Genomic DNA, 22,246 nt, shown 5'->3' on the forward strand with positions numbered 1-22,246 from the left:
TCTGCTTGGCATCCGACCGCAAGGCGCTTCAGAGGGTAGTGTGCACGGCCCAGTACATCACAGGTGCCGAGCTCCCCGGCACCTGAGAATTGGCAAAGTCACCCAAGTCACAGATTGTTCTCTCTGCTACCAAATGGCAAGCAGTACTAATGTACTAAGTCTGGGACCAACCGGACCCTAAACAGCTTCTACACCCAAGCCATAAGACTGCTAAATAGTTAGTTAAATTGTTAACAAATAGCTACCCGGACCTTCTGCATTGACCCATTTTGCACAGACTCTTTTGACTCATCACATACGCTGATGCTACTGTTCATTATCTATCATGTTGACTAGTAATTTTATCCCTACCTATGTGTAAATATGTAACCCAGTTACCTCGTACCCCTGCACATCGACTCGCTACTGGTCCCCTATGTATGTAGCCAAGTTATCCTTACTCATTGTGTATTTATGTGCTATTATTTTTCTATTATTTCTCTTTTTTCTCTGTGCACATGCGCACAAACACACACACACAAGCGCACACACACACACAAGCGCACACACACACACAAGCACACACACACACACATATTATATTTTATTATATTTAATGGCAAATTAATACCACTTAGCAATATTTTTACTCTAGTCCTGTTGTCACTACTATTAAACATTGTTTCATTTCACAGTAAGAATCGAGGTAGTGTGAGCACAGAGAGAGAGCCAGAGAGAGTGAAGAGAGGTAGAGTGAGGATATATATAGAGAGAGAGTGAGTGAGGATATAGAGAGAGCCAGAGAGAGAGAATATGAAGTGCAGAAACAGCCTGGGCTGCTGCTGTAATTACAGTCAGGTGTGTCTCCTCCTGCTGCCCAAATAACACTGTCCCACTCTCAAACACACACACACACACACATATGCACATGCTCATGCACATGCACACACACACATGCACACACACACACACACACACGCACGCACACGCACACACACACACACACACACACACACACACACACACACACACACACACACACACACACACACACACACACACACACACACACACACACACACACACATTATTTTCTTCTATCCTCGTGTGGACCTAAAATTCATTTCCATTCAATAGCCTACTTTATCTAAACCTAACCCTTACCCTAACCCTAACCCTAACCCTAACCCTAACCCTTACCCTAACCCTAACCCTTACCCTTACCCTTACCCTTACCCTAACCCTTACCCTTACCCCAACCCTTACCCTAACCCTAACCCTAACCCTAACCCTAACCCTTACCCTTACCCTTACCCTTACCCTTACCCTTACCCTAACCCTTACCCTTACCCCAACCCTTACCCTTACCCTTACCCCAACCCTTACCCTAACCCTAACCCTAACCCTAACCCTAACCCTAACCCTTACCCTTACCCTTACCCTAACCCTTACCCTTACCCTAACCCTTACCCTTACCCTAACCCTAACCCTAACCCTAACCCTAAATCCTAACCCTAAACTTAACCACTAACCCCTTACCCTAACCCTAATTGTAACCCTAACCCTAATTGTAAACCTAACCCCTAAGCTTAAAATAGCCTTGTCAAATTCTCCTTGTTTTACTAACCTTGGGTGGACTTTTGGGGATTTTAGGTCCCCACAAGGATAGAAGAACCAACACTCACACACACCCTCAGACACTGCTGCAGGGCAACATGTGACACTAAAGTGGCAGGCCAAGATAAGGACAGAGACTTTGGGGAAGGTTAGAAGAGGGGTTATCTCAGAAGAGATTTCCTGTAACAACATTATGTCATACACAGTTTTCAGTGGTGTAAAGTGGTTAAGTAAAAATACCTTAAAGCACTACTTAAATCGTTTTTTGGGGGTATCTGTACTTTACTTTACTATTACATTTTTTTTTACATCTTTTACTTTTACTTCACTAAATTCCAAAAGAAAATAATGTACTTTTTACTCCATACATTTTCCCTGACACCCAAAAGTACTTCTTACATTTTAAATGCATAGCAGGACAGAAAATGGTCAAATTCGCATACTTATCAAAAGAACATCCCTGGTCATCCCTAATGCGTCTGATCTGGCAGACTCACTAAACACAAATGCTTTGTTTGTAAAACATTTTTTTTATCTTACCTTTATTTAACTAGGCAAGTCAGTTAAGAACAAGTTCTTATTTTCAATGATGGCCTAGGAACAGTGGGTTAACTGCCTGTTCAGGGGCAGAACGACCAATTTTTCCCTTGTCAGCTCAGGGATTCGCTCAGGGAAAATTGCGCTGCCTGGTTTGTTTCATATAAGGAATTTTAAATTACTCATACTTTTTATGTTTGAAACTTAAGTATATTTTAGTAATTACATGTACTTTTGATACTAGTATATTTAAAACCAAATACTTTTAGACTTTTACTCAAGTAGTATTTTACTGGGTGACTTTCACTTTTACTTGAGTCATTTTCTATTAAGGTATCTTAGAGTGTTGGGCCAGTAACCGAAAGATTGCTGGATGGAATCCTCGAGCTGACAAAGTAAAAATCTGTCTTCTTCCCCTGGGCAACTGTTCCCCGGGCTCCGAAGACGTGGATGTCAATTATGACAGCCCCCCGCACCTCTCTGATTCAGAGGGGTTGGGTTTCAGTTGAATGCATTCAGTTGTACAACTGACTAGGTATCCCCCTTTCCCCTTCCTTTACTTTTACTCAAGCATAACAATTGGTTATATTTTTTCCACCACTGACAGTTTCTGAGAGGAAGGATAACATCTGGGTTGGGCTGTGCTAACAATATAGACATGTTGAATTCACTCCCTTTTCTCTTCCATCTTTTTACAGGTCATATCCAGATTGTCCACCAAACCATTGGACAAACAGGTACTGGCTCAGCAGACACTGGGGGCAGCAGGTAGCCTAGTGGTTAGAGCCGACGAGGTGAAAAACCCGTCTGTGCCCTTGAAGAAAGCACAAAACCCCTAGCTTGTTCCTGGGGTGCCCTACTATTATGGCTGACCCTGTAAAACAACACATTTCACTGCACTTATCGTACTACTATAGCTGACCCTGTAAAACAACACATATCACTGCACCTATTGTGCTACTTTGGCTGACCCTGTAAAACAACACATTTCACTGCACCTATCGTGCTACCCTGTAAAACAACACATTTCACTGCACCTATCGTGCTACCCTGTAAAACAACACATATCACTGCACCTATTGTGCTACTTTGGCTGACCCTGTAAAACAACACATATCACTGCACCTATTGTGCTACTTTGGCTGACCCTGTAAAACAACACATTTCACTGCACCTATCGTGCTACCCTGTAAAACAACACATCACTGCACCTATCGTGCTACCCTGTAAAACAACACATATCACTGCACTTATTGTGCTACTTTGGCTGACCCTGTAAAACAACACATATCACTGCACCTATCGTGCTACCCTGTAAAACAACACATATCACTGCACCTATCGTGCTACCCTGTAAAACAACACATATCACTGCACCTATCGTGCTACCCTGTAAAACAACACATATCACTGCACCTATCGTACTACCCTGTAAAACAACACATATCACTGCACCTATCGTGCTACCCTGTAAAACAACACATATCACTGCACCTATCGTACTACCCTGTAAAACAACACATATCACTGCACTTATCCTTAAACAAAGAAAATAGGATTGAACAGAGACTTTATAAAGTCAGCAGTTCGTTTTTATGGTGATGGAGAGATGGGAGGAAGGGTTCTGAGGCAGAAGAATGAGGGGAATGAGGGATGAGGTGATGGAGGGATATTAATTGGTGGGGGAAGTTTGAATTTAAGAGCTGATTTGATTGACGGACTGCCGGGGAAACTTTGGCGACTCGTTCAATTACACAGCAGAGCGGAGCACCATTCATTATTCACAAGAGGAAGTGATGGAATTAGGAGCAGAAATGTGGGAACAGTATTAGATCAGGTTATTAAACAGAGAGGGGTAGGGGGCCTGCAGTGTGTGAAGGAGGGTGTAGGGGGGTAGTGTGTGTGTGCGAGTGTATGTGCGTACACAGGGCCAGTAATAATTTAGACATCAGCTGTTTCAATGAGCGTTTTGAATCTCATTCAGTAGTTGGATTCAATAACCTCAACTGTGATTTTCTTTTGACTAAGAATGAGAACATAGGTCATCAATCAAAAGACATTTCATGCTATTTTCTGCTTATAAATTCCATGTTTTTTTTACTCCATCAACATCTCATATTGCATGTGATTAGCAGTCTAGATGTGACTCATTGGGTGTTCAAAGGTTATCAGAATCATTGAGGTCAGGTTCACGCCGTTCATCACAGCCAGGGTTGGGTAGGTTACTTTCTAAATGTAATCTGTTACAGTTACTAGTTACCTGAGCAGGTGCTTGAGTCAGCCTTGACAGCACAGAACCCTGAGAGAACTTTAGTTGTTATGGAAATAGAACATTCTACTCTTAGGTGGACGTTTGGCTGACACACAGTACAATGGAATCCTGTACTGGTCTCAATGGTGTTGTCTGTTCCAGACAGTCGTTTAGTTATAGGGTGGCGCACAATTGGCCCAGCGTCGTCCGGGTTAGAGGAGGGTTGGCCGGGGTAGGCCCTCATTGTAAATAAGAATTTGTTCTTAACTGACTTGCCTAGTTAAATAAAGGATAAATGAAATAAATAGTTACAGCAATCTTCTACTCTCTCAATTCCATAGCACCCAGATTCATCAGTATAACTAGGTGTCCCCAAAATTGAGTTTATTGTGCGACTGCAAACAGAAGTGATATTGCCTGTCTCTCTGTGAAATTAAATGAAGGCTAAGGGAATGATGTTTAAATTTACAACAAATGCTCTCTGTCCTACATCCTCTTTCTTTCTCTCCTTGCTCTCTGCAGACAGAGGGGAGAGGCAACGGACGAGTGATCCAGTCCTATCCATCCATCATTGAGAACCAGGAGGAAGAGGAGGAGGAAGATGAGTTGGCATCTGTATCTCCGGAATTGGTGCGCAACAGCGTCCTGTACACTAGAGAGGTGTCTTCTGGGAAGTCTCCATCGGGTAGAGCCGGGATGGAGAGAGAGTTGCATAGCGGCAGAGAAGTAACACACCAGAGCACTAGGAAACTGAGGGAGAAGATCCAGATCCGCCAGACAGCTCTCACCACGCTAGACCCCTCCAACCTCAGCCCTAGGTAACAGCTAATACTATCGCGCAATCTACTGACTCGTCAATTATTTTTGTCAGTTGTCTATCAGTCCACATGTCTAATCTGTCACTCTCTCTCCCTCCCCTTCCCCATCTCTCTCCCTATTTTCCTCTCTCCCTCTCCCTCCGCTTCTCTCTCTTGCTATTTCACTCTCTCTCTCTCTCTTTCTCTTTCTCTCTCTCTCTTTCTCTCTCTCTCTCTCTCTTCTCTACCTCTCTCTCTTTCTCTCTGCTCTACCTCTCCCTCTGTCTTTGTCTCCCTCTCTCTCTCATTCCCCAGGGTTGTGGACGGTACAGAGGATACTGAAGGTACAGAGACGTCTCCACTGTTCTCCTTCTCTCCTAGTCGAGCCTGTCCAGTCAGCGGTCCAGGGAATGCACCTGCCACATTTACAGGTCCCCACAACCATAACCACAATGACAACCACAACCCCCACCACCACAATCAAAACCACAACAACAACCACCCCCACAACCATCCCTATGACCACAACCAGTGCCAGAACCACAACCAGCACCACAACCATCACCACAACCACAGTTACCTGTCCAACATTGTAATCGGTAACATAACTTTTGGATTACCCAAAATCAGTAATTCCATTAAGAGGCATAGGTTAATAGCTGGCAAAAAATCATAAAATCAGATTTGAACCCTAACCTTAACCACACTGTTAACCCTAATGCCTAACCCAAACCTAAAATTAAGACCAAAAAGATAATTCTTACAATATAGCCAGTTTTGACTTTGCAGCTGTGTTGTCCTCCCAATCAAAGGATCAGACAATGAATATTGTACTGAAAGCATAAGCTACAGTACAACTAGCTAGCATTGCAATGCATAAAATGCAGTGAGTTCTTGACTCAAAGAGAGAAAAAGACAATAGTTTAAGTTTTGAACAAATTGAGAGAGAGAGAGAGAGAGAGAGAGAGAGAGAGAGAGAGAGAGAGAGATGATGAGTTATTCTGCAAGAAGATAGAATTTACAGTTGGATAAATGTAAACTATAATTTTTTCGCACAGACGTATACAGGATACTAAGTTCAACACAAAACTGAGTGAGTAATGTTCAGACCGAACCTACATCTGAAGCCAAAAAGTAGAAGACAATCTCCAGGTAATTTAGTTTTTTAAAGCTTAATAAACAAGACTACTACGCTACCAAGCTGCTAAGGAAATAAACTGACCTGGCTGCAACTTCAATTAACACTGAAATGTGAAGTGAGAGGTGTGAAAACCATTGAGCCTAACAATGGCAGGACACCCCCCCCCCCCCCACCAGCACTGAACAAACCCAGATCCCACAACTGCACTGCTCCTCCATCATTGAGAGGGATAAATTCACAGAGCTGGAGAGAGTCATGGTGGAGCTGAGAGAGCTAGTCCACACAATCCAGACAGAACAAGCCCACGAAACAAACCAGCACAACAAACCCCCTCCCCCCATCCACCAAACTACCAGGTGTGAATCATGAAAGCGACTCAGGGGGTATGCTAATTTGTTATAGAGCAGACCTAACCTACTCTTTTAAATTAGTCAAAACAGGAACATTTTACATCTGTCTAGAAATAAATAAGGAAATGATCTCAACAGAGAAAAATGTCCTTGTGTTACCTGTATCCCCCCAATAGAATCCCTATACTTTAACGAGGACAGCTTCTCCATCCTAGAGGGGGAGATCAACAATTTCCAGGCTCAGGGACATGTACTGGTCTGTGGTGACCTAAATGCCAGAACTGGACAAGAACCTGACACCCTCAGCACACAGGGGGACAAACACCTATCTGGAGGTGATAGCATTCCCTCCCCCATATGCCCCCCTAGACACAACTACGACAACATAACCAACAAAAATGGGTCACAACTCCTGCAGCTCTGTCAGACGCTGGGCATGTACATAGTCAATGGTAGGCTTCGAGGGGACTCCTCTGGAAGGTACACCTATAGCTCATCTCTTGGCAGTAGTACTGTAGACTACTTTATCACTGACCTCAACCCAGAGTCTGTTAAAGTGTTCACAGTCAGTCCACTGACTCCCCTATCAGATCACAGCAAAACTCTACTTGAACAAAGCTATATTCAATCATGAGGCATCAAAGCCAAATGAATTGAATACATGCTATAGATGGAAGGAAAGTAGTGTGGAAATATACCAAAAAAACTATTAGGCAACAGAAAATGCAATCCCTTCTAGACAATTTCCTGTACAAAACGTTTCACTGTAATAGTGAAGGTGTAAACTTGGCAGTAGAAAACCTAAACAGCTTCCCTATCAAAATAAAACAATTCAAGCAGACAACCTATGAAAATTAACAATGACAAATGGTTTCATGAAGAATGCAAAAACCAAAGAAAGAAATTGAGAACCTATCCATCCAAAAACATAGAAGACCCAGAAAACCTGAGCCTACACCTTCACAATGGTGAATCACTAAAACAATACAGAAATACACTACGGAAAAAGAAGGAACAGCATATCAGAAATCGGCTCACTGTAATTGAATAATCCATAGAATCGAACCACTTCTGGGAAAATTGGAAAACTCTAAACAAACAACAACACAAAGTGTTATCTATCCAAAACGGAGATGTATGGATAAACCACTTCTTCAATCTATTCGGCTCTATAACAAAGCACAAACAGCAAAAACATGTACAGGATCAAATACAAATCTTAGAATCAACTATTAAAGACTAACAGAACCCAGTGGATTCTCCAATTATATTGAATGAATACAGGACAACAAACAAACCCTCCAACCCAAAAAGGCCTGTGGGGTTGATGGTATCCTAAATGAAATGATAATATATAGACCACATCATCCTCAGCTCTGGCATATTCCCCAATATTTGTAACCAAGGGCTGAACACCCCAAACCACAAAAGTGGAGACAAATTTGACCCTAATAACTACCGTGGGATATGCGTCAACAGCAACCTTGGGGAAATCCTCACCATTATCATTAACAGCAGACTCGTACATTTAGTCTGCGACAACAACTTACTGAGCAAATGTAAATGTACTTTTTACAAAATTACTGTATGACAGACCACGTATTCACCCTGCACACCCTAATTGAGAAACAAACAAAACAAAAGCAAAGTTGTCTCATGCTTTGTTGATTTCAAAAAGCTTTCGAGTCAATTTTGCATGAGGGCCTGCTATGCAAATTGATGGAAAGTGGTGTTGGGGGAAAAATGTACGACATTATAAACTCCATGGACACAAGCAACAAGTATGCTGTTAAAATTGGCTAAAAACAAACACATCTCTTTCCACAGGGCCGGGGGGTTTGACAGGGATGCAGCTTAAGCCCCACCCTCTTCAACATATAAATCAACGAACTGGCGAGGAAACTAGAGCGGTCTGCAGCACCCAGTCTCACCCTTCTAGAATCTGAAGTCAAATGTCTACTGTTTGCTAATGATCTGGTGCTTCTCTCCCCATCCAACGAGGGCCTACAGCAGCACCTAGATCTTCTGCACAGATTCTGTCAGACCTGGGCTCTGACAGTAAATCTCAGTAAGACAAAAATAATGGTTTTCCAAAAAAGGTCCAGTTGCCAGGACCACTAATACAAATTCCACCAAGACACCGTTGCCATAGAGCACACAAAAAACGATACATGCCTCTGCCTAAACATCAGTGCCACAGGTAACTTCCACATAGCTGTGGACGATCTGAGAGACAAGGCAAGAAGGGCCTTCTATGCCATCAAAAATAACATAAAATTCAACATACCAATTAGAATCTGGCAAAAAATACTAATCAGTTATAGAACCCATTGCCCTTTATGGTTGTGAGGTCTGGGGTCCACTCACTAACCAAGAATTCACAAAATGGGACAAACACCAAATTGAGACTGCATGCAAAAAATATCCTCTGTGGACAATGTAAAACACCAAATAATGCACAGAGAGCAGAATTAGGCTGACACGTGCTAATTATTAAAATCCAGAAAGAGCCGTTCAATTCTACAACCACCTAAATGGAAGCAATTCCCAAACCTGGCAACACGATTAGACCCAACCAAATCATTAGGAAACAAAAAGATAATTATTTGACACATTGGAAAGAATTTACAAAAAAACAGAGTAAACTAGAATGCACAGTGGCATAATACCTGACCACTGTGACTGACCCAAAATTAAGGAAATCTTTGACTATATACAGACTCTGTGATCATAACCTTGCTGTTGGGAATGGCTGCAGAAGGCAGAACTGGCTCTCAAGAGAAGACAGGCTATGTGCACACTGCACACAAAATTAAGTGGAAACTGAGCTGCACTTCCTAATCTGCCAAATGTATGGCAATATTAGAGTCACATATTTCCCTCAGATTATACAGACCTACAAAGAATTCGAAAACTAATACAATTTTGATAAAGTCCCATATCTATTAGACGGAGTAGTAGCAGTGCTATGCAAGCTAGAGAGGACGTCATGCTTCACGTTCTTGGACCCAGGGTGGTAGGAGACGGTGAAATTGAACCGAGTGAACAACAGAGCCTAATGAGCCTGCTTTGAGTTGAGGCGTTTGATGGTGAGGAGATATTCCAGATGTGGTCGGTACACACTAGGAATAGATGTTCCACCCCTTCTAGCCAGTGTCTCCATTCCTCCGGCGCCATCTTGATCGCAAGAAGATCCCGGTTACCAACGTCATAATTCCTCTTAAGACGATGGGAAAGGAAAGTGCAGGGATATATATTTTGGTCCTGGGCAGAACGCTGGGACAGCCCCCATTCCAATGTCTGAGGTGTCGACCTCCACCACGAACTGACGGGATGGGTCCGGATTAAGATGGAGGCTGTAGTGAGCCGATGCTTGAGATCTGAAAACACCCGATCAGCAGCTGGGGACCACTTAAACAGAACTTTGGGTGAGGTGAGTGCAGAGATGGGGGAAGACAGGGTGCTGTAGCCCCGGATGAAGTGGGGGTAGAAATGAGCAAATCTCAGGAAACGTTGCAGCTGCACTGGATGTGGATTGGGGCCACCACCACCACTCTCACCTCGTTCGGATCCATCTGAATGTTCTCGGCAGCGATGATGGATCCCAGAAAGGAAATAGTGGAGCAATGAAATTCACACTTCTCCGCCTTGACAAACAACTGGTTCTCCAGGAGGCAATGGAGGACTTGTCGGACATGGAGAACATGCTCCTGAAGCGAACAGGAAAAGACAAGGACGTCGTCAAGGTAGACAAACATGAACCGGTTCAACATGTCATGGAGCACATCATTGAACAGAGCCTGGAACTGTGCGGGAGTGTTGGTCAGTCCGAATGGCATAACCAGATACTCGTAGTGCCCGCTAGTTGTGTTAAAGGCTGACTTCCATTTGTCTCCTTCCCGTATCGGAACCAGATGGTGGTTGCGGTTGAAGTAGCTTCCGAGCCGCCTCTTTTATAGACAATGGAGAGTCAAGCACCTTCCTTACTTCCACCTCGAAATCCTCCAACCTAAGGCAATCTGTGAATTGTTGCTCCCACACCGCCGTAGCCCAGGCGAGTGCCCTCCTGGATTTCAGCATTATAAGATAAGATATCTTTGAACGGTCCAATGGAAATGAAGAGGGCTGCAGCTCAAAAATGAAGGACACTGGGAGAGAAATGCCCGGCAGGTCCCGGGATCCCCAGCGTAGCGCTCCGGAGGATGTAAGCAGGGGTTCTCTGGAAGCCGGGGTAGGATGGGGAAAGTCTGGGAGTTTTCCGTTGTGGCTTGCTGCCTAATAGATAGTCCGCGGAATTATTCCAACAATGCTCTCGTTTTGCTCTGCTTTTTAGTTCTTAAACAGTAAATGGTTTCTGTAATGAATACATTCCTGTGACAATGTTGCGTTGGGAGGTAGGTGAAGGAGTCGGGGCACAGGAGAGCAGAGATGTCTGAGATGTGTACTTGTAATAGGTAAGTCCACCAAACACAGGTATGGCACAATCCAAAAGTCAAACTCCCTCGACAACAGAGACACCCGTTACTCACGCAAGGAGGAACAAACAAAGCTCCTAAATAACACACTCTTATTAAATGCGTGAAACAAAAAATTGGGCACAACCTCACCGAGCTACATCACAAAATAAAACAATCCCGCACAAACCTAGGCAGGCAACAGGGTAAATATATACACACAGAAATGAAGGCAAATGAAACCAGGTGTGAAAGAACCAAAGACAAAACAAACAGAAAAGGAAAAAAGGATTGGTGATGGCTAGTAGGCTGGCGACTCCGAGTGCCGCCCGATCAGGGAGAGGAACTACCTTCGGTGGAAGTCGTGACAATCCCTGGTCGCAAAAACAATTACTGGCAGCTTAAACTTCTTAAATTCAACCATTATTGGGTTAAAATACACAGCATATACATTTGGGAACAGCCGTCCTCAATAAATAAATGAGAGAGCAGCAGTGTTGTTCACATCAATGCGCTATGTAGATATCAATAATAAGTGATATCAGTATCGCCCGTAGGCTATGTACCACTGCTGTCATCCTTATCGCCAAGCATTTATTCAACTTGGATAATCTTTGGATGCCGACAGCAGTCACACAATTGGAAGACATAGCTTTGACCATAGCCTACAAAAGCCTATTCCTGCTCTTTTCCCGCGATCCATCAAACTTATTTGGTTTGTCATCATAGTGGTCTCTGATTTGTGGTCAGACTCAAACTTCAACTTGTGCCTTTTTTCAATGTTGATTTGAATGTCATTGAGAAAACAGAAAGGTGTCAAATAACTTTTGTGCAAACATCCTTTCTAAAATTATGAGTAATCCTAGAAGTAATCATCTAGTTTTTCAAAAGTATCTGTAATCCGATTACAATATTTTAGCTGGTAATTTAGCGGATCCCACCACAACCATTACTGCCACAACCATCACCACAACCACAATCACAACCATCACCACAACCACAATCACAACCATCACCACAACCACAATCACAACCATCACCACCACCACAATCACAACCATCACCACAACCACAATCACAACCATCACCACCACCACAATCACAACCATCACCACCACAATCACAACCACCACCACAATCACAACCATCACCATCACCACCACAACCACAACCACAACTATCACCACAACCATCACCACAACCACCTCCATTATCACAACCATCACCACAACCACAATCACAACCATCATCATCACCACCACAACCACAACCACAACTATCACCACAACCATCACCACAACCACCACCACCACAACCATCACCATAACCACAACCACCACCACCACGACCATCACCATCACCACAACCATCATCACCACCACCACCATCACAACCATCACAACCACCACCACCATCACAACCATCACCACCACCACAACCATCACCACAACCACAACCACTACAGATCATGTTGTGGTCAAGTCATCAGGCTACATTGAACTGATTATCATAAACTGTATTATATGATGATTACATAACTACATAGTCCTTACCTAGAATGTAAACTTTAAAATGACATAACCATGTTATTATTACCTACTATATACCAAGTATATGAAGATATTGGGACTTGTAAGTAACACAGTAACTGCTTCACCAGTTTAGGTTATTTTGTGACTCTTTCTAAATGGTGTTGCAGATATTCTCCAGATCAGCACAGCAGAGTCAGCAGCTAAAGCTGAGGAGACCTGGGGACAACTACGGCACCTAGACCAGGAGGTACAGTATGCTGTGTGTGCGTACGTGTATGCGTGCATGCTTGTGTAAGAGGTAGCATTAGTCAGGTGAGCCACAGGCATATGGCCTTCTCAGGTGGTAGATGGATGGAGGGAGTGAGAGAATGAGGGAGCGAGAGAACAAGGAACAGAAAGAGGAATCTCTTCAAACACTTCCAGAGGACACAGATTGGAGTGGAACTGGGACTCGCCAAATGGTGTCACAGGGAACATTCTAGAACGCGTTCAACCTTTTGTGGAACCAGGAACTGACATAATCTGGTTTACCCTCTATGGAGGGCCGCTTACATTGTAACATTTGAGGAAAGACTGAAGTCAACTAACCGTCTAAGGGATATGTGCTATTCCACAGGCTGTATAACTTAAATACTGCTGTAGAATGTGCTTTTGAGGGAATCATAATTGTGTAATGTTCCATAATAGAACACTAGAATAAAGAAAAGCAGCTTTCCTCCATTCACACAGAGTCTCTATGTTAGCGTATCCCATGGTTTTGATTGGCAGGTGGCTAAATTGACATTAGGCTCTTGGCAGAGTGGGGGTCTCCCCCTGTGGTGCCTCGCTCCATCACCTTGCCTTGGCTGATAGGGGAAGGAGAGGAAAATGGAGGAAAGATTTTGGGAATTTATAGATTGGTAAGGGAGAAGGATCGAAGAGGATGAGGAGTGGGCAGAACCTCTTTCCCTCCCTCCCTTTTACTGTCTCACCACACCCATACCTCTTTCCCTCCCCCCTTTTACTGTCTCACCACACCCATACCTCTTTCCCTCCCTCCCTTTTACTGTCTCACCACCCCCCATACCTCTTTCCCTCCCTCCCTTTTACTGTCTCACCACACCCCATACCTCTTTCCCTCCCTCCCTTTTACTGTCTCACCACACCCATACCTCTTTCCCTCCCTCCCTTTTACTGTCTCACCACCCCCCATACCTCTTTCCCTCCCTCCCTTTTACTGTCTCACCACCCCCCATACCTCTTTCCCTCCCTCCCTTTTACTGTCTCACCCCCCCATACCTCTTTCCCTCCCTCCCTTTTACTGTCTCACCCCCATACCTCTTTTCCTCCCCCCCTTTTACTGTCTCACCCCCATACCTCTTTCCCTCCCTCCCTTTTACTGTCTCACCCCATACCTCTTTCCCTCCCTCCCTTTTACTGTCTCACCCCCATACCTCTTTCCCTCCCTCCCTCCCTTTTACTGTCTCACCCCCCATACCTCTTTCCCTCCCTCCCTCTCACTGTCTCACCACCCCCCATATCTCTTTCTCTCACTCTCTCTCTCTCTCTCTCTCTCACTCTCACTCTCACTCTCTCTCTCTCTCTCTCTCTCTCTCTCTCTCTCCCTCTCTCTCTCTCTCTCTCTCTCTCTCTCTCTCAGGGAGGACAGTGTTTGACAGGTTGTCTCTCAGTGTGGTTCCCGGTGGTAACTGTAATCCTTACTTGAGCCAGTCCACGCTGGTCACCACGGGACATGGAAGAGGGGCTGGGGATTAACCCATAACCCTCGTCTCACATTAAATCAATACCATGCACGTTGATCCAAACATGTTGTATCACTTGTTACATTACATAGAGGTACACTAAAACTTCTTAAGAGCAGCCAAAAGTGATTTTACCAGTTATTACCTTATTCCTTATTTAGTTCATGTTATTTCATCTAGCTCATGTGCCACGACTAAATATGTGTAAATGCAATTTTTTTATCGTTCGCTAGATTGAACTGTGCCTCAAGACTCAATTCTCTGGCCTATTAACTTGATTCCAGGGAAGAATCAAATCAAACCATTTTAGTAAGGACATTTGGGTGATAATATGTTTACTACAATATGTATGTATGTATGTATGTATATGTATGGACATTTGAGAACTGGGCCATAATTATATATTTTGTACACATGTTGATTTTTGTAGATGCAGAGTGAATGTTACAGAGCATTATTTTCATGTCTAAACAATCGTAAGAAAAAATTAAATTAAATCCTAATTGTCCCTTGGGACTATACTCCGGCTTAAATTGTAAGAGCAGACTGATAAAACATTCAGCGTATAAACAGTGATACTAAATTATACAATGATATAGAATGATGGCCATCACAATCACCAGAAAACCTTTAATGAGGATAGAGCTGAGGAGATAAATTGGTCACATTGAGTCAACAATCTGATGAATGTTGAATAATGAACTATTATTCAGATGCAATGGTCCTCAATCTACCCTCACAAGCTCCTTGCTGAATCTGCAGTGTCACTGCCGTGTTACTGACCTCAATTGTCTACAAATCCGACTGTGGCAATATTACATACCTGCCCAATGACCTGTGAACTCTCAGCTCTGACCTTCGAGCGACCCCTAAAGACTTGAGCTCCTGAGGTGTGTAGATGACACATTCATTTTGAAGAGCGGAGGCCAAAATGTGACCCCTGGTTCCTGAGACCATAATCAACACCTACCCAGGAGATCTGGAACAATGACAGACTCCTGGGAATTTCAGAACAACCTGTAATGACACATAGAACAATGGGAAACACAATGCCTGATGAACGCTAACACTAACACCCTCACACACATACACCCACCACTTATGCTGCTGTCAAACTGTTTACTATTATTATATTATTTATTCTGCTACTAGTCACTTTCTCCTAATCCCCCGCCTACATGTACATCGCTACCTCAAATTACTGCAATATCCCTGCACATTGTACATGTGGTACTGGCACTGGCCCTGTATATAATGTTTTCCTTATTATACTGTATATTTATTTACATTTTATTAGTAATACTATTTTGATATTGATTACTGCACTGTTGGATAAAGCTTTCAAGTTAAGCATTTCACTGTATTTGTGCATGTGACAATAAAACTTGAATTTGAATCAGGGATGGCCTAAATTCAGAATTTTGGAATTGAGTCCCATTCAACTCTTTAGTTGAAATGCTAATTGATTTGGCCACACCCCACAGAATGTAGAATTTGAGTTTGAGTGACAGCCAGTAGATTTAATTAAGTGCATTTCAAAGACATTCCACTCAGTCATAGAACATGAGAGTTTCATTGACTCATGACAGGTCACACTTCCAGACACCAAATAATATATCACTTTTCTCTGGAAACAATGTTCATATACTCTTTTAATCATATTGCTTAGAACAGCCAATTATACAGTATTTCCACCAGCCATTTCATGTTTGACTTCTTTTTAAAGGCATCAGTGTCCGCTTGAGGGTTCAACTGATACATTCTGGGGAATGCAATATTTCCCCCATATTGAACAGAATTTAAGTGATTAATGAAGACCCCACTCTGCCTCACAACTCAGTCTCTGTCTCTTTCTCTCTCCCACACTCTCTCGCCCCTCTTTCTCTCTGAGGTGACAGGGCTGAAATTGTGTTGATGGCGTAGCGGATTGGACTGTCCCGCTTCTATTTTTATCAACCCCATCGTTTACACAAAGAATTTGTGAGAACAGAGAGAGAGAACTAGAATGAGGAGAGAGTACTAGATTTGTCTCTTAAATTACACCTGAAAATGAGTTTTTATCGAGTTATAATACTTTGGTGGGTGCTTACATTTGTCCTATTTCAATTGGAAATGTGTTTTTGCATATCCTAACTCTCCCCTCGGAGAGTGGGGTCACAGCCAGATTCAGCCATTGTGAAAGGCGATGCTGGAAAAAATGTTGGTTCAGTACCTCGCTCAAGGGCACGTCAACAGATTGTGCACCTTGCCAGCTTAGGGATTCAAGCTTTCAGTTATTGGCCTAACCCTCTTACCACTAGGCTACATACCACCCATAGAAAAGGTCATCAATCACTCAGAAAAGACCATATGGCTAAGTTAGTTTGTGCCGTCTGGCGCCAGTATGTCATGGTCATCAGTCAGTTATTGATGTTTGCATCGGCTGAACCTGCGTTGATGTGTTTACTTTCACTATCTGGTCCTGACGTGTCAAGTTCCGTATTGTATGTGCCAAACCTTCACTTGTCTCTTGTTTTATTTCTACGTAGCACGATACCTGCATGCGTGTTGATCTGTGTTGTGTTAATGGGTTGCCTAGCGTGATGAATACCCATGTATGCGTTGAGTGACAGAGCCAGCTGGCATGCTGGCAGGGTGCCCTTGCTGTGCCATCTCTCTGTAGGACCACTACTGGCTGAATAGGACTAATCACCTCCAAGCCATCATTTTAATGACCAATTAGACCAGCATCATCAAGCTAGGCCAGAATAGCAACCCAAAATGGCAGGCTGAAAATGACCAAATTAATATTGATGACCCGGAATGGTTGATGTAATAATGGCAGTTTCACTAAGGGTGGTAGACCCATAATGGCTGCCTCGGAATTGGCAGATTAAGACTACATCCAGATTGGTGCACTTTAACACTCCCTGTCATGGCTTTCAAAGTGTTGGGCTAGTTCAGAGAGGAAGAGGCGAAGCAAGTGGTTTTACTCCACCCAAAATCTGTCAACAAAAATAAGCCCATGAGGTGAAGAATTGTTGTATAGTGGTCAATGTGAGTGTTGAATTTGGTCAAGAAAAACATGTATTGCTTATTTACTATAATAAGCTTATTTGATCTAATAGAAGTTTCATAAGGATTAGATTGTTACGAATGCAGTGATATAAGTGGACTCACTTGGAATTTTGGCAAATCTGAGTTTTCATAGAGATAGAGAACTCATTTTATTTCACCTTTATTTAGCCAGGTAGGCAAGTTGAGAACAAGTTCTCCTTTACAACTGCGACCTGGCCAAGATAAAGCAAAGCAGTTCGACACATACAACAACACAGAGTTACACATGGAGTAAAACAAACATACAGTCAATAATACAGTAGATAAATAAGTCTACAGTGCCTTGCGAAAGTATTCGGCCCCCTTGAACTTTGCGACCTATTGCCACATTTCAGGCTTCAAACATAAAGATATAAAACTGTATTTTTTTGTGAAGAATCAACAACAAGTGGGACACAATCATGAAGTGGAACGACATTTATTGGATATTTCAAACTTTTTTAACAAATCAAAAACTTAAAAATTGGGCGTGCAAAATTATTCAGCCCCCTTAAGTTAATACTTTGTAGCGCCACCTTTTGCTGCGATTACAGCTGTAAGTTGCTTGGGGTATGTCTATCAGTTTTGCACATCGAGAGACTGAAAATTTTTCCCATTCCTCCTTGCAAAACAGCTCGAGCTCAGTGAGGTTGGATGGAGAGCATTTGTGAACAGCAGTTTTCAGTTCTTTCCACAGATTCTCGATTGGATTCAGGTCTGGACTTTGACTTGGCCATTCTAACACCTGGATATGTTTATTTTTGAACCATGCTTTATGTTTTGGATCATTGTCTTGTTGGAAGACAAATCTCCATCCCAGTCTCAGGTCTTTTGCAGACTCCATCAGGTTTTCTTCCAGAATGGTCCTGTATTTGGCTCCATCCATCTTCCCATCAATTTTAACCATCTTCCCTGTCCCTGCTGAAGAAAAGCAGGCCCAAACCATGATGCTGCCACCACCATGTTTGACAGTGGGGATGGTGTGTTCAGCTGTGTTGCTTTTACGCCAAACATAACATTTTGCATTGTTGCCAAAAAGTTCAATTTTGGTTTCATCTGACCAGAGCACCTTCTTCCACATGTTTGGTGTGTCTCCCAGGTGGCTTGTGGCAAACTTTAAACAACATTTTTTATGGATATCTTTAAGAAATGGCTTTCTTCTTGCCACTCCTCCATAAAGGCCAGATTTGTGCAATATACGACTGATTGTTGTCCTATGGACAGAGTCTCCCACCTCAGCTGTAGATCTCTGCAGTTCATCCAGAGTGATCATGGGCCTCTTGGCTGCATCTCTGATCAGTCTTCTCCTTGTATGAGCTGAAAGTTTAGAGGGATGGCCAGGTCTTGGTAGATTTGCAGTGGTCTGATACTCCTTCCATTTCAATATTATCGCTTGCACAGTGCTCCTTGGGATGTTTAAAGCTTGGGAAATCTTTTTGTATCCAAATCCGGCTTTAAACTTCTTCACAACAGTATCTCGGACCTGCCTGGTGTGTTCCTTGTTCTTCATGATGCTCTCTGCGCTTTTAACGGACCTCTGAGACTATCACAGTGCAGGTGCATTTATACGGAGACTTGATTACACACAGGTGGATTGTATTTATCATCATTAGTCATTTAGGTCAACATTGGATCATTCAGAGATCCTCACTGATCTCTGGGGGCTGAATAATTTTGCACGCCCAATTTTTCAGTTTTTGATTTGTTAAAAAAGTTTGAAATATCAATAAGTCATTGGCAACAGAGAACTGGAAGGAGAGGTGGCCAAAGGAAGAATTGGTTTTGGGGGTGACCAGAGAGATATACCTGCTGGAGCGCGTGCTACAGGTGGGTGCTGCTATGGTGACCAGCTGAGATAAGGGTGCGACTTTACCTAGCAGGGTCTTGTAGATGACCTGGAGCCAGTGGGTTTGGCGACGAGTATGAAGCGAGGGCCAGCCAACGAGAGTGTACAGGTCACAGTGGTGGGTAGTATATGGGGCTTTGGTGACAAAACGGATGGCACTGTGATAGACTGCATCCAATTTATTGAGTAGGGTATTGGAGGCTATTTTGTAAATGACATCGCCGAAGTCGAGGATTGGTAGGATGGTCAGTTTTACAAGGGTATGTTTGGCAGCATGAGTGAAGGGTGCTTTGTTGCGAAATAGGAAGCCAATTCTAGATTTAACTTTGGATTGGAGATGTTTGATGTGAGTCTGGAAGGAGAGTTTACAGTCTAACCAGACACCTAGGTATTTGTAGTTGTCCACATATTCAGAGTCAGAGTCGTCCAGAGTAGTGATGTTGGACAGGTGGGCAGGTGCAGGCAGCGATCGGTTGAAAAGCATGCATTTAGTTTTACTTGTATTTAAGAGCAATTGGAGGCCACGGAAGGAGAGTTGTATGGCATTGAAGCTCGCTTGGAGGGTTGTTAACACAGTGTCCAAAGAAGGGCCAGAAGTATACAGAATGGTGTCGTCTGCGTAGAGGTGGATCAGAGACTCACCAGCAGCAAGAGCGACATCATTGATGTATACAGAGAAGAGAGTCGGTCCAAGAATTGAACCCTGTGGCACCTCCATAGAGACTGCCAGAAGCCCGGACAACAGACCTTCCGATTTGACACACTGAACTCTATCAGAGAAATTGTTGGTGAACCAGGCGAGGCAATCATTTGAGAAACCAAGGCTGTCGAGTCTGCCGATGAGGATGTTGTCAATGACAGAGTCGAAAGCCTTGGCCAGGTCAATGAATACAGCTGCACAGTATTGTTTCTTATCGATGACGGTTAAGATATCGTTTAGGACCTTGAGCGTGGCTGAGGTGCACCCATGACCAGCTCTGAAACCAGATTGCATTGCGGAGAAGGTATGGTGGGATTCGAAATGGTCGGTAATCTGTTTGTTGACTTGGCTTTCGAAGACCTTAGAAAGGCAGGGTAGGATAGATATAGGTCTGTAGCAGTATGGGTCAAGAGTGACCCCCCCTTTGAAAAGGGGGATGACCGCAGCTGCTTTCCAATCTTTGGGAATCTCAGACGACACGAAAGAGAGGTTGAACAGGCTAGTAATAGGGGTGGCAACAATTTCGGCAGATCATTTTAGAAAGAAAGGGTCCAGATTGTCTAGCCCGGCTGATTTGTAGGGGTCCAGATTTTGCAGCTCTTTCAGAACATCAGCTGACTGGATTTGGGAGAAGGAGAAATCATCATCATGGATACAATCCGTTTTAGCATGGACATTGCCATTGAGTGCTTCCATCATTTTAAAGTAGTCAACTGGGTGGTGATTCATATGAGTTGGAAGCAATCAGGCACTGAAGAAGAAGAAAATTGACACCTTAAAATGGGAGATAGCCTCAATGACGCTGCTCATGCTGTCACAGACACTATAATGGCAGAGATACAAAGATGATTTCTCTATCTATCTCTATGGTCTGTTGTTCACACACATATCTGCCCTCTCATTGGCTAGACTTGTCCCACCTGATATTGTCTTCTGTCTTTGAGGACATGTTTTTCCATTGTTAGAGCTGTCACTTGACTATCTTGTCAACATAATAGAACATCTTTTGTCTAGTTTAAGGATTGGCTGGAGGGATTCTCCACCAGTGTTAAATCCATTAGAAGGAATGTGTTCAGCGGTAGAGCTAAAATGGCTGACCCAAAATGCATAATTTGATATTGCTGAGCCCAAATGAATATGGCTGACTGAAATATGTTTTTGTGTTTGTTCCCAGGTGAGTTCTCTGGGGAAGGAGGTGGCAGAGCTGGGCCAAGTAATGAGGAGTATGGTTCACCTGATGGAGTCCCTCATCTCCGGACCCAAACCCCTCTATCCTGCACACTTTGTACCTGGACACCCCACGTACCTGTCCCACCCTGCGCCAACATCCCACGCCACCCCCCCACAGTCCTATCCTTCCCCCTCTCAGACTGGACCTCTCTGGGAAGACACCCCCCTCACCACCCCCTCTCCTTGCACCTCTCCACTTGTTGGCCATGTCCAGCGGCATCCTGGGATGTTCCACGTGGATCCCGCCCTCACCGCCTTTCCACACAGACCACAGAACCTCCACCTGGTCTACCCTATGTGCCCTGGCCCGGCCTCCTCCCCCCTTTCACGCCCCTACCCCCCCTCCTTCTCCCTCACGGACGCCTCAACAGAGCTACTGCTCCCCTCGCCCCTCACCTCTCCCGGGACGCCCCACTGTGGAGGGGGAGGGGGCGCTGGGTCCTTCAGGTTGCGGGCACGGAGTCTGGAGACCCCACAGCCACCACGTGATAGGAGAGGAGGGGCCCCTCAGAGCTCCGGGAGCCTGCCCCGCCCTGGAGGGAGCTACCAGCACATGGATTTGTAGCGGACTGAACTGGACTAAAGTGGACTCTCACATAGATACTGGACTAAAGAGATACTGGACTAAAGGAGTGGATGGGACTAACAACCTATATCATCAGACTACACTCTTACAGGGACACACAGATCTCTGATAATACTGATAACATTTAATTTTCTATCTTCGTTTCCAAGGCATATTTTTATTTTCAAATTGCATGACAAAAGTAGAGGGGCAGTAGGTAGTCTATAGGTAGCTACATTGTATAGACGTTCCAGTAGTGTTCTGGAGGGGTATAGAAGCAAGAATGTAGCTGTGACGTTGTGTTATTCTCTGGAGAAGACCCTGGGGGTCTGAAGGAGAGGAGAAGAGCAGTACTGCACAATGACAGAGGAGGAGGAGGAGGGGACTGGGTCGCATCAGGGATGGATGGAATAGTAGAGATGCCTGAGTG

At 43.9% G+C, this 22,246-nt stretch overlaps 1 protein-coding gene across 1 annotated transcript in view; it reads left to right on the forward strand.

The window, feature by feature from the left end:
• LOC139391728 (voltage-gated delayed rectifier potassium channel KCNH8-like) overlaps positions 1–21,816 on the forward strand; it is a 118,530-nt gene extending 96,714 nt beyond the window's left edge. Inside the window, exons 12-16 of the mRNA XM_071139227.1 lie at positions 2,832–2,870; positions 4,907–5,202; positions 5,497–5,612; positions 12,826–12,905; positions 21,196–21,816. Coding sequence (XP_070995328.1) covers positions 2,832–2,870; positions 4,907–5,202; positions 5,497–5,612; positions 12,826–12,905; positions 21,196–21,816 — 1,152 coding nt within the window. The remainder of the gene's footprint in view (positions 1–2,831; positions 2,871–4,906; positions 5,203–5,496; positions 5,613–12,825; positions 12,906–21,195) is intronic.
• The last annotated feature ends 430 nt before the right edge of the window (positions 21,817–22,246 follow it).

The sequence above is a fragment of the Oncorhynchus clarkii genome, chromosome 32 (genome assembly GCF_045791955.1).
Source record: "Oncorhynchus clarkii lewisi isolate Uvic-CL-2024 chromosome 32, UVic_Ocla_1.0, whole genome shotgun sequence".
Taxonomy (NCBI): Eukaryota; Metazoa; Chordata; class Actinopteri; order Salmoniformes; family Salmonidae; genus Oncorhynchus; species Oncorhynchus clarkii.